The sequence below is a fragment of the Macrosteles quadrilineatus genome, unplaced genomic scaffold (genome assembly GCF_028750875.1).
Source record: "Macrosteles quadrilineatus isolate MER2022 unplaced genomic scaffold, UCM_ALF_1.0 Scaffold_1__1_contigs__length_201487025, whole genome shotgun sequence".
Taxonomy (NCBI): domain Eukaryota; kingdom Metazoa; phylum Arthropoda; class Insecta; order Hemiptera; family Cicadellidae; genus Macrosteles; species Macrosteles quadrilineatus.
Window position 1 is genome coordinate 55,448,257 of NW_026542594.1, and position 14,209 is coordinate 55,462,465.

At 35.8% G+C, this 14,209-nt stretch overlaps 1 protein-coding gene across 2 annotated transcripts in view; it reads left to right on the forward strand.

Moving 5' to 3' along the window:
* Positions 1–14,209, forward strand: part of LOC128983126 (5'-3' exoribonuclease 2 homolog) — a 237,619-nt gene that overhangs the window by 136,171 nt on the left and 87,239 nt on the right. For both annotated transcript variants that reach the window (XM_054402296.1, XM_054402297.1), the window contains 3 exons: positions 1,790–1,879; positions 5,484–5,640; positions 6,032–6,206. In XM_054402296.1, the coding sequence (XP_054258271.1) occupies positions 1,790–1,879; positions 5,484–5,640; positions 6,032–6,206 (422 nt within the window). The remainder of the gene's footprint in view (positions 1–1,789; positions 1,880–5,483; positions 5,641–6,031; positions 6,207–14,209) is intronic.

The following is a 14,209-nucleotide window of genomic DNA, read 5'->3' on the forward strand; positions in this document are numbered from 1 at the left end:
ATTAAGTTAAAAACCTCCATAAGACGAATTTGTTTGTGACATGGGCAAGGACTGATTGACCTCTATACAACGAATATTCTTAGGACAAAACCTCTACAAGACGAACGTGACCTCTATAAGACGAATTTATCATAATCTTAACCTCCATAGTACGTAGTTTTCAAAACAAACAGAAGCTTGTCTCAACATGAAACCCTCACCCATCCCTCCTCCTTCCTCAGTCATTGTTTGGAGAAACCTTGGAGCGAGGAGAAACCTCTATAAGAAGAATAACAGCAGCATTAAACCTCGATAAAACGACCCTCTTTATTAAGAATACCTCTATAAAACGAATTTTTCCCGTACCCCTTGAAATTCGTCTTATAGAGGTTCAACTGTATTTCCGTCCCCTGGAGCAGCTGATGGGAGTGTTTCCTGCAGCCAGCAGTGCTCTTGTGCCTAAGGCTTGACACCACCTCATGAGTGATCCGGTTACTTCCAACCAATTTATCTGTGACATTGTTATAGTTCCGTCCCCTGGAGCAGCTGATGGGAGTGTTTCTTGCAGCCAGCAGTGCTCATGTGCCTGAGCCTTGGCGCCATCTCATGAGTGATCCGGTTACTTCAAACCAATTTATCTGTGACATTGTTATAGTTCTGTCCCCTGGAGCAGCTGATGGGAGTGTTTCCTGCAGCCAGCAGTGCTCTTGTGCCTAAGGCTCGACACCACCTCATGAGTGATCCGGTTACTTCCAACCAATTTATCTGTGGCATTGTTATAGTTCCGTTCCCTGGAGCAGCTGATGGGAGTGTTTCTTGCAGCCAGCAGTGCTCATATGCCTGAGCCTTGGCTCCATCTCATGAGTAATCCGGTTACTTCCAACCAATTTATCTGTGACATTGTTATAGTTCCGTCCCCTGGAGCAGCTGATGGGAGTGTTTCCTTCAGCTAGCAGTGCTCATGTGCCTAAGGCTTGACACCACCTCATGAGTGATCCGGTTACTTCCAACCAATTTATCTGTGACATTGTTATAGTTCCGTCCCCTGGAGCAGCTGATGGGAGTGTTTCTTGCAGCCAGCAGTGCTCTTGTGCCTAAGGCTCGACACCACCTCATGAGTGATCCGGTTACTTCCAACCAATTTATCTGTGACATTGTTATAGTTCCGTCCCCTGGAGCAGCTGATGGGAGTGTTTCTTGCAGCCAGCAGTGCTCTTGTGCCTAAGGCTTGACACCACCTCATGAGTGATCCGGTTACTTCCAACCAATTTATCTGTGACATTGTTATAGTTCCGTCCCCTGGAGCAGCTGATGGGAGTGTTTCCTTCAGCTAGCAGTGCTCATGTGCCTAAGGCTTGACACCACCTCATGAGTGATCCGGTTACATCCAACCAATTTATCTGTGACATTGTTATAGTTCCGTCCCCTGGAGCAGCTGATGGGAGTGTTTCTTGCAGCCAGCAGTGCTCATATGCCTGAGCCTTGGCGCCATCTCATGAGTGATCCGGTTACTTCCAACCAATTTATCTGTGACATTGTTATAGTTCCGTCCCCTGGAGCAGCTGATGGGAGTGTTTCTTGCAGCCAGCAGTGCTCATATGCCTGAGCCTTGGCGCCATCTCATGAGTGATCCGGTTACTTCCAACCAATTTATCTGTGACATTGTTATAGTTCCGTCCTCTGGAGCAGCTGATGGGAGTGTTTCCTGTGGGAGTTTTTTAATGTAACAGTGCTCATATGCCTGAGCCTTGGCGCCATCTCATGAGTGATCCGGTTACTTCCAACCAATTTATCTGTGACATTGTTATAGTTCCGTCCCCTGGAGCAGCTGATGGGAGTGTTTCCTGCAGCCAGCAGTGCTCATGTGCCTGAGCCTTGGCGCCATCTCATGAGTGATCCAGTGAGTCATTACCCTCATTCATTATTGCAAAATGTGTAAATGTAAACTTCCCGTGTGCTCCTTCATGAGGCAGGTGTGGGAGTAGTCTTAATCTCTTCGTTTGACCTTGGAGAAATACAATTTCGATGGTGGCACTCTTGAAAATTGTGCGTTTGAACGCCGAATGGTAAAAAACAAAATGGCCGCCATCGCAAACTTGTTTTCTTACTTATATCAGTAACCGTTAGGGTTACAAAAGAATTGTTGATACCAAAATGTAGCTATTTTAAATCTGCACAAAAAATATGATTACAGTTTTTATGTAGGATCAACCATTATTTCATAAAACATAATTTTATATTTTTCTTAAATAAAATTAATCAGGGTGGATGTAATGTCCCAGGACAGTTAAATATTTCAAAAAGTAATAAAGGGTGTTTCAGTAAAGCGTTGTGGACTGTGCAGATTCAGATTCTATGTGCAAAAATAAGTCAAAAATGTTGTATAAATTTGTTTTGATTTCGGCTTAGTTTAGCCGTAATCCGCCATTTTGAATTTTTTGAAAATAACTCATAACTCAATAGCCCTTGAAGATATTTTTATGAAACTTGGTATAAACTTTAAGTCTAAAACTATTAACATTCTCCGAAAAAATCTTTGATTAGGCTCATCGAATTTCAAAATGGCGGCCATTAAAAGTTTTTAACTCTAGATCTGGCGGTCATTTTATTCACCAGTGGCAGGTATATTTTGGCACTTTTGTAGTGGTATCATATATTTTGCCACAGAACATTTATTTGTGAATATAATTACACACATATATACAGTGTGTAAATTAAGTATGGAAACAAATCTGTATTTTTAAAACCGAAATAGATAGAAATATTCTATTTGTGGCAATAATAGTTAACAAAGATTCCGCAATTTTTTACATGAAAAATATTTTTTTACCCCCCTAACAGGGTAGGTGGTAGGGGGTGACTTATTTTTTTCAAATAGCAACCCCTATTGAGTGACCCCTCATTTTGAAGAGTTTGTCAAAAGAAACACAATGACGCAAATCCGAGGTGAATATCTCACTCCTAGCCCAAATGGCGGATATTCCAAAATTTGATTTATTGTACGTGAAAAGCACCAATTTCACAAATAATGGAAAGAAATCTGTATTTTTAAAACCGAAATAGATAGAAATATTCTGTTTGTGGAATTGATTGTTGACATAGGTTCCGCAATTTTTTTAATCAACAATATTTTTTCAACCCCTTTAACAGGGTAGGGGGTGGGAGTGACTTATTTTTTTCAACAACAACCCCTATTGAGTGACCCCTCATTTTGAAGGGTTTGTTAAAAGAAAAAGAATGACGCAAACCCGAGGTAGATATTTCACCCCTAGCCTAAATGGTGGGTAATGAAAAATTTAATTTTTGTAAAAAAAGCCCATTTTGGAATATCCGCCATGTTAGCTAGGAGTGAGATATTCACCTCGGATTTGCGTCATTGTGTTTCTTTTGACAAACCCTTCAAAATGAGGGGTCACTCAATAGGGGTTGCTATTTGAAAAAAATAAGTCACCCCCTACCACCTACCCTGTTAGGGGGGTAAAAAAATATTTTTCATGTGAAAAATTGCGGAATCTTTGTTAACTATTATTGCCACAAATAGAATATTTCTATCTATTTCGGTTTTAAAAATACAGATTTGTTTCCATACTTAATTTACACACTGTATATTTTCTTTTTCAGTGATGAATTTAGAATGTAATAATATAAAAATATTCTTTTCCTAGCAATGCGTTTAGGCCTAGTAGCAAAAAGTTTGCAAATTTTTGGATTATGCAAATTAGAAATTTCAAAAGCAACCCACAAGAAAACCACAAAATAATTTTTTTACACATTTTATCTAAATGTAAAGGTTGTGTGAAATATGATTCCCTACGTAGAAATATCAATGTTTTTTAAATACTCATGAAAATAAAATTATAAAATATAAATTCTACATACATATTTTCTTTTTTGAAAAACTACCAAATTTCTTTTTGTCACGTAGGAAATAATAGAATGCATCAACAAAAAATGAAATGATACTGTACAATAGGTAATAAAAAGATCTTTCTGAAAACATATAGTTATATTTAGTTGAATTCTAAAATGTTGGAGAAATTTACGTCAGAATGTAAAATTTTGAAGATTTTTTTACAAAAACATAATATTTATGACATTTTTAAAAACAAATACAATTTTTACAATCAACCGTATAGATTCAAAGGGAATTGTAGGGAATTTATTGAAGTTTCACAATATGTACTAATATTGTATACAATTTAATTGACAATAACCAAAAACAGCTGTTTTTGTAGTCAGGTGACCAAAACTTTCCACCGCCAAAATCTATTTTGAACTCTCTAGTTTTTCAAACTATGTTTCTCGCTACATAATACTCACTCAATAATGTTTTATGCATGAAAATGAATTCTCAGAATCTCATCTTTCTAATGGTATAAGATTTATTGTGTTTTAAAACTGTTTTCATATTTTAATAATAGAAAAACCCGACCCATGTCATCTTGGTCTATAATCGACCAGCGCCACTGAGAACTCACGTTTTAATGGTCGAAAATCGACCAGCGCCAGATAGAGGGTTTTAAAGTCAAATTCCACGAAAACCAGCAATTAAAACAAAAAAACCTACTACTGTTCAACGACTCCAGTAAGCTATTAAGATTAAGCTATACCAGTGGAAAAAAACTAAAGCCAATTACCTACACTACACAAGTATCAGTTATGAGTTTCCATACCAAGACTTCAATCTGGTGTTCTCTTTTTAGAGGGGAAGACTGTAATATATTCCCATTACCTGGCTCTTATAAACAATTATCTGAATCATCTGCAAATTGTTTATGTTTAATTTTTTTTTCTATGATTATTAAATTCAGTTTTGTTCTAACATTTTAAAGAATCATTTATTAGTTTTCATCAAATGAGTCAAAATTGAATGATGTGATTACGTTCTGGGGTGTTGAAGGTTTTGGGTTCTGTGCATCTGTTTGTGTGATTTCATTAAACTTGTTCAGAAGTATAGTTTGTTGTTGAACAGACGTTGATAACATTGTTGAAAGGTCTTCAGTCATGATGTAAATTAAATGTTTATCCTTTAAAAAAGTTATGAGTCATTTATAATTCCGTCCTCGTCGCCACTAAAACATATTTCACTTTGAAAACTAATAAATGATTCTTTAAAATGTTAGAACAAAACTGAATTTAATAATTGTAGTAAAAAATAGAAAAATGTAAACATAAACATTTCAAAGATGATTCAGATAATTGTTTCAGCTTATAAAATAAAAATGTATAAGCTTATATTACTAGCTTATAATATTAGTACTTTTATGAAACACAGGTAATGGGAATATATTACAGTATAAGTTTAATTTTTATTTGTTATAAGAGGTCTGTGAAAAAGCGAGTAAGGCATTTGAACTTTCATATTGGGAAACATTTTTTATTTTGCAAAAATAATACGTTTATTTGTGGCCAATAGACATTCTTTGCAAATGTATTACTTAATCCAAACTTGAATTCCAAGTATCAAGAAATTATTACATTTTCAAAATGTTGTCTTTTTATAGGATTCTCCAATCATAGATTTCTACCCTGAAGATTTCAAAATAGATCTTAATGGAAAGAAGTTTGCTTGGCAAGGAGTTGCTCTTCTGCCTTTTGTCGAGGAGGACAGATTATTTAAGGCCTTGGAGCCTTTCTATGAAAACCTTACACCAGCTGAAAGTAAGTTTAATTACTGTTAAGAAGATATGGTCGTACAAACATCCTGAAAAGTATTTTTGCCACACTACACAGTAAACAGCTACCTTTTGTACTCTTTTAAGTACTAAGGTAGTAAAGTCACTAGAGTACAGAAAATTTACCGGTCAATTTAGCAATAGACTTTAAACAAAGCTACCTCCACGACCATAACAATGCTACCTACCTCCCCCGATTGTACAGACTCGCAAACCCCAATAATACAAATCAATACTGTATTCCGTTGGTCACTTTGATTAACGACTGCCATTGTGTAAATAAATTTAGCGTATACTTTTATGATGGTGAAAATGTTGTCATCCAAACTAATTTGACAGTGTTTAGAAACTTCAACATGATCCTTTGCTGTTTGCAGTCAGGCGCAACGTGAGAGGAGACGACAGGTTGTACATCAACCAGGCTCACACTTGCTACTCGTTCTTGGCAGACATCTCTCTGAATGAGGCCAACATCAGCACAGAGACGGATGTGTCCACTGATGGCATGAGAGGCTGTGTGCTCATAGCGGAGGACAGGGTGAATCAGGGCGGGTAAGTCAAACACAGTTTATTGTAAGTGAACAGCTCCTGTTACAGTACTATCTAACATCAACTGCGCGGTCATAGCCCAATTACAAATGGCATCTGGGTCTAAAATCAATCTCGCTTTGAATTTAAAGGTGAGCTCTGTAACCACTCTGCTATACAGACAATTAATGATCAATCGATCCTTTAAATTCCCTTGCCTCAGCAGACCTTCATACGATGCAAATTTCCATTCGTCCTATTGGATTTTTACTTAAAAATTCTTAAAATTGGCAGATTTATTCCTTATTTAAATAACATTATATTTTTAGAGTACCTGGGTTTGCTGCTATAGGGAAGAAAAAGTGTTTTTTATTTAAATAGTATCGTATATGAAGTAATAATTTTGCCAAATTTGATCAAAATAGATCCTGTTTTGTAATCTTCAGTATCTATCTCAAGATGTACATAACAGAATATATCAATTTATCCAGGCTCTCTCGCTTTTTTCCATTGTAATATTTACGCCAACCCGAATTAAAATACAGTAGTCAATATTTCATTTCAACCAAGTCAGTAAATGTTTGTAGCAAACTGTAAAATTATCAAACTTATTGACCGTTTAAAATTAATATATGTTTTTCTTCTCACTTTTAATTTTTGACAACAGCTGGAGTTGCATAAAAATTTTTGTTTCCCATGTTAATCTTATGGAGAAATATGAAACTTTAAAGGGCCCCAGGGCCTCACTCTCTAATTATTTATCTAAAAAGAAAGTTTCCTGCACAACTTTATGTTACTTTTTATGTCAATACTTTCCAATGACACCAAAAACATGTCAATCGGTTCAGTAGTTTCGGAGGAGTAATTGTCACAAAAAACATGCTTGCGTATTAACCCTTTGGGTCCCAAGTGCCGATCACATCGGCACTTCAGTTTTATCTGAAAAGACCCGAGTGCCGATCACATCGGCACTGCCGTTACGATCGAAAAAGCCCGGGTGCCGATGTCATCGGCACTATGTATGTATGCGAAAAAACCCAAGTGCCGATGTCATCGGCTTTTCGTAAATCTACTACTACAAAATTATTTATAAAGCTATTCCACTGAAAGATATATCAAACGAGAGCAAATTAAATTCTCTAAGCAAGTAAATTCAACAACACGCTCAAAACGTACTTTATATAGAGCTTGAGAGTAAGAAGAACGACGAAATTAGCGTGGCCTTGACCGGTCTGTCTGTACAGCTGTTGCGCATCAAAACAAAACATTAACTCGACGTTGTTTGTTGTTGACATTCACTGTGAAGTACTAAATGTTGTTTGTTGTTATTCGTGAGTTTGTTTAGTGAATTTTATTATGAAATTAACTAAAATGAGTTTCTATATAAACTATTGTTGCTAAAATAGATTGTGTACGTACAGAAAGTTTTTCAATTTGCACTGATTATGTCTTGAGTATTAGAAGCTTTGTTTGAACGTTTGGACTAGGACTAACCTGACTTCTCTGTCCTATGTGTCTGTTGTTTTATTTCTTTTTAAAAGCTCTTATTACTCCAAACTAATACTCTATTCCTTACTTTTCATTGATTAACACTTTTCCATTTGCATGTGCATGAACTTGTTTTTAGTGTGAATAAACTAAATTAGGCTGCCTATCTTACCGTTTGAACTAACTTCAAACGGGTATGCCTAGGCCTAACTTGAGATCTCTGTCCTTCATTTATCATGAGAGAACTTAACTTTTTTTGAAGTATAGTTACTTATAATCATCCTATATGCCGATATAAAGTTGTATGTATCTAAAAATTAGTATAAAAGCAGGCCTAGTTAAAACTTACAGCCAATCAAAATGAGTGAGAAAAAATCAAAAAGAAAACATTCCCCTGAAAGTGAACGAACACTTATTTCAAATATACTGGAGTCCGGTGTAACATTTATTGATGGAAATGAGAGTGATGATTCACTATTAGATATTTCTTCTTCTTCAAGTGAGGACGTAGACGACACTGACGAAGATCCCGACTACGACCCTAGTGGTAAAGATGGACTTACCCGTAACAGATATAGTTTTTTATCCAACTTTAGACAAAATGGAAGAAACTTGATGTCTGATACCGGTAGTGACAGTGACAGCCCTCTAATGCAGGATAGGCCTAGGACTGAATGTGATGTAAGTGTAAACCAAACCTGTTCTACGTCAAACAGTGAAGATCCTGATGATCCTGTAGGCCTACCTATTGATGAGCCAAGCACTTCTACAGGGAGGTCTCATGTTGTGTCGAGGACCCTAAGCAATAGGCCTACCGGTAGACAGAAGAAGAGCCAAAACAATAACACTAGATGTAATAGGCCTACAAATCCCAAATCAAAATCAAAAAAACAACCGGAAAGCCCAGAAAGCAGCGAATGGGAGGAACTTGACTCCGAAGATGACCCTGAATACAACCACAACTTTGGATTCTCAGAATTGCCCGGCCCTAAACATTGCCCACCTAGGAATTCAAAGCCTATTGAGTACTTCAACCTTTTTTTACTGTAAATCTACTAAATACCTTAGTGACTGAAACAAACAGATATGCTGGGCAGTTTTTCAGAAATAATCCAGCTGTAAGAAACCGCATGAAAGATTGGGTCCAGGTTAGTCTAGGAGAAATGAAAGCTTTTATAGCTATTGTACTCAACATGGGCATTATTAGAAAACCCTCAATACGAAGTTACTGGTACACTTCTTCCTCTCAAAAATGTGATTGGTTTGGTAAAGTACTTAGCCGAAATCGATTCCAAGCCATTTTGAAATTTTTCCATCTAACAGACTCAACCGCTCTAGCACCACTTGATTCCCCAAATTACAACCCCTGTGGACGATTTCAACCTCTGATAGATCATGCAAACCACCTTTTCCATCATTACTACATACCTCACCAAAAGTTGTCTGTGGACGAGTCACTAGTTGGCACCAAAAAGCGAGTCGCTCTCACACAGTATCTTCCAAAAAAAAAACATCACAGATGGGGGATAAAATTGTGGGTGCTTTGTGATGCTTTGACCAACTACTGTTTAAAATTTTACTGTTATAAAGGAGCCAAATATGAAGACAATAGAGAAGAAATTCAGCGTCTAGGGCAGGGCTACTCGGTTGTTAAAAAGTTGTTAGAGATGGGAAATTTCCTAAACAAAGGATACCATCTATACCTTGATAATTTCTTCACTTCAAAAAAATTAGCTAGATTTTTGTATCAAAATTTTACATGGTTGACTGGCACAGTTCGTACCGATAGAAAAGGAGTCCCTAAAAAGCTATTAGGCAAGTTCCCTGTAGGCAAAAGAGTTTACGTTCGTAAAGGACCTTTCTTATTCATGGCCTTCCGTGAAAAGGCAACCAACAAAACTCAATTCATTTTACTATCATCCAATGCCCGAGCAAAGAGTGTGCGTTACACAGTGAAAAGAGGAGGAAAAATGTTAATTAAGTGCAAACCTCACATAGTTTACGAGTATAATCATGGGATGGGAGGTATATACGGGACAGACCAGATGCTCTACACCTATCTGGATGAGCGTAGGTGTATGAAGCATTTCAAAAAGGTAATTTTTAATATTTTTGGTAGAATGGTCTTGAATGCATATGTCCTGTATAAGTTGAATACAGACAGACCCCTCTCCAGACTTCACTTCCAGGTATCCATCATTGAGGAGTTGGCAAATGAATGGTTTTTAGAAAAAGCTCCGGTTGCTGAAAATAGAGGGGGCGGCGATGGATTTTCACCCAACAGGAAATTTGGATTAGAAAAACTAGAAGGGAATAAGGAAAGCAATTGTTGTGTGTGCAGTGGGAAAAATGACCCCATGGGTAAAAGAAGAAGGTCAAAAACAATTTGTGTTAACTGTAGGCGTGGATGTCACTTGGACTGTCTTCCTCGACACAAATGTAAATAGATGAGCCGTTCAAGAAAAAATGTAAATATGTAAATAGTTTTAGCGCTAAACGTTTTATTTCAATTTTTTAACAGAAAACATTATAACCTGTAAGAGATATGTGCATAAAATGAACTGCTTTCACATTCTTTTCAGTAGCTTCTTAGTGTCTAAAATAGGTGAAATGGGTGGACTATCTTTCTCGACACAAATGTAAATATATGAGCCGTTCCAGAAAAAATGTAAATATGTAAATAGTTTTGGCTCTATTTTATTTCAATTTTTTAACAGAAAACATTATAACATAAGAAAGATGTGCATAAAATGAACTGCTTTCACATTCTCCTCAGTGTCTAAAATAGATGAAATAGGTGGACTGTCTTCCTCGACACAAATGTAAATATATGAGCCGTTCCATAAAAAATGTAAATATGTAAATAGATTTTGCTCTAAATGTGTTATTTCTAAATGTTTTATTTCAATTGATTAACAGGAAACATTATAACATAAGAAAGATGTGCATATAATGAACTGCTTTCACATTCTTCTCACTATTCTTCTCAGTAGCTTCTCAGTGTCTAAAATAGGTGAGAGACTTCATTTTACCTTTTTATTTCTTGCATGATACTTATTTTTAATTAGGCTACTGTAAATAGATCCAGGCTTATAAATGCATGTAGAAATGTTATTGTAAAAGTATTTCTGTAGTATGTGGTAAATATTTAATAAACTTGGGTTTTATAATTACTTTATGTGTTTTTTTTGTTATATGTCAATTTCGGCAGAAAAGTAACGTTTTTTATTTTTATAAATAAAAATACTTATTTATTATTATTTTTTGCTAAAACTTTCACAATATGTTCTTTATTTAGTGGTATTTAATAAAATAATAAACTTATAGGAAAAAAAATACAGCTAATATTCTTTTTATGGGTTACAAAATGAAAATTTGAGAAAATATTAGGCCGTTCATACATATAAATTGTATATATATATATATTTATTCATATATTTTTAAAATTTTACTTATCATTGTTAAAGTAGATTCTATTAGCTAAAAGATTAAAAAAAAAAATTATAACTCTAGCTGCTTTCTAAGGTGAGTTATGAATATTTATTTGATAATAGTACAAAACAGCTGAAAATGGCTTGGGATTCTGGGGTATAGTGTGCATAGAGTAACTGGGTCATCTGGTGTGACAACACAACTAGTGGTCTGGGTCACCTCTGATACAAAATTAACATAATGCTTGGGACCCAAAGGGTTAAATAAGTATTTATATATATAGATAGATGTATAGTCCAATACCGCGCTTTTATCGAGTACGTTGAGATAAGACGCGGAAAAAATTAATATTGATCATTAAATATACCGTACTGTACAAAATAATTACATATGCACTGCAGATTTTAGGTACAATACTCAATGGGGGCATGATAAGACTCTAATGTAAATATGTAGAATAATATGTGTTGTTGCCACCAGTGATATTTGCCACCACTCTAGGATTTGTGTCATTTGCCACCACTCTATACCTGGCTGGGTAAGTCATCAGCCCCAACCCTAAAACTCCTGATTCATCCAGAATGTATTCATCGTCCAGAATTCAAATTTTTGTATGTCATAAGATAATAGTCGAAGTTCCTCATATAATGTTTTCTCTAAATCTAATAGTTTCTGAGATGGTAATGGTGGCACATTCAAGTTCTTCCCCCTGTATATTCGCAGAATACTAAACACTTAAACTGCGGTTTTTCAAGATTTTAATGGGATTTAGCCTTATTGATGCGTCATATACTGTGACAATAGTTATTTGTGCAACTAGTGAGAAAAGTGAGCAATTGACTCACTTGAGAGAAATCCTTACTCACGAGCCGTAGGCGAGTGAGGAATGGTTTCTCGAGTGAGGCAATTGTACTTTGAACTCGAGTTGCACATTATACTTTTCCTACAGTTACCATAAAACAAATAAATTGGTGAAGAAACATAACTATTTTTACACAGAAGTGAACTTTTAATATAACATTTAATGTGAAGTGACAAATACAACAGTACAACAGCTGACCAGCTGATTTACAGCCAGTGCTGCCAACGTATTTCGCCCGCATACGGCGTTGCCTGCATGTTACGCGCTCACTATTTCGTGCCTTCACGTTGAAAATCTGGAGTGAGACAAAGTAATTAGAGTGAGACAATGTTAACATTGTCTCACTGATGAGCGAATTGGCCACTTTGCTTTCTCAAATCAGTGAGAGAACATGTACATTGTTAGGTAACTGTAGGAAAATGCTATTTTTGTATTAATTATCTAATCTTATGCCATGTAAGGAATATTCAAATAGTTTAAAATACCTTAACATGGATACTGTTTAACTTGTGATTATGTGAAGTTTGGACTCAAAATGTGCGTTCTTTTTAGCCGAACAAGATGGTAAAATTCATTTTCACATTTCACAGTTGTAACTGGAGTTAAGACCATTTATTTAATATACAAACAATTATTTATACACATAGGAATGGTCAGGCGGGAATTCCGGGAACTGACCCTACTGGTTACTGGTGGCAAATGACACTGGTGGCAAATAGTAGGACACCGAATGGGCAAATCACGTTCAACCAAAAAGGTCTACCAGTCAAAGGAAGACAGAAGTTTCTTCATAATTCTACCCGCTCATTGTTAAAGCTAATTCCCTGATTTATGGCCCTCCCTGGCACATGAGGGGTGCCAATCAATCGAATGGGAGAGGAAGTGAAAGTAGTCTCGGCGAGAAGGCGCGAACTGCCCCGACGTTCCTAGAAGGATATGGATGACGTACTATACAGGCTGAATCAAGTGTGTCCACTATTGATTTCAGACAAACCGTTTGTCTCACAGTCATGAAATGAAAATTAACCCTACTAAACCTTTCAGCCTTTCATGAGTTTTCATGACCTTTACGTTACACTTGTGTGCTGTGATCACATATTTTACCTTTTTATACAGCAACATACTGCAAATGTTCTGTAATCTCTATTTTGTAAAAAAAATTATCCCTGCAAATATTTTACATATGAAACTTTAATAGGCCATAGTTTGTATGTTATTTTTAGCCCTGATATTAGAATGAATTGTTTTTTACGTTGTTTGTTTTGTAAATAATATACACGATGTTTATGTTAACGATGATTAACTTGATGTAAATATGTATTATCTTTGACTATTCCAATAGTCAATGGTATTATGTAATAAGGATTCTATAACTATTAATGTTATGTAAAAAAATTGCCAATTTTGTCTCACTTGCCGTGGAACATTGAAACTTTTATACTTAGAGTTATTAAATTTAAAGTCAATGTTTAATTAAAAAGGTTTAAATACCTGCTATTAAGCAATCCATTTAATTGCAGTTGCTAAATTTTACATCGACCAGACGGCACGCTCCTTTACTAAACGTTTCAAGGAACATCTCCCAAAAGCGTCAACAGTACACCAGACATCATCTTTTGCAGAACATTTAATTTCTCAAGGCCATAATTATACCAGCATTAGTAACAACATGAATATTTTACATTTCTCTAAAGACAGATTTAAATTAAACACCTTAGAAGAGTTTGAGATTTATAAGGCAGTAACATCCGACCACGAAAATGTGTTAAATGACCAACTAACGTTTTCGTCCAATTTTATATATGACACTGCCATAAGGATACTGGAGAGTGGAAGTGTTTTAGACAGGACTAGGACCTAACCTGATGTGATAAGATAACGGACGTACACCAATGCAATGACCACCCGCAGTCAGGACTTAAACTCCGTCGGGTTAGCGTCGTCTGTTGTCGTAACTGATCAGTAAATGTTTCGTGTCCGTAACGTGTTTTGCGTCGTGTGTAAATGTTTATTTATTTTTACTTGTTAAATATGACGCTCTTCATGTGAAGAAAGAAGAAGTCCTTGTACCGCCTGATGATGATTCCACATAGGAGTCGAAACTAGTTGCAAAAAAAAAAAAAAAAAAAAAGCAACTGCAATTAAATGGATTGCTTAATAGCAGGTATTTAAACCTTTTTAATATTATTTGGCAATCCGGAGGCTACATCCACAATCAATGTTTAAGTATGACGTTTTATGAATA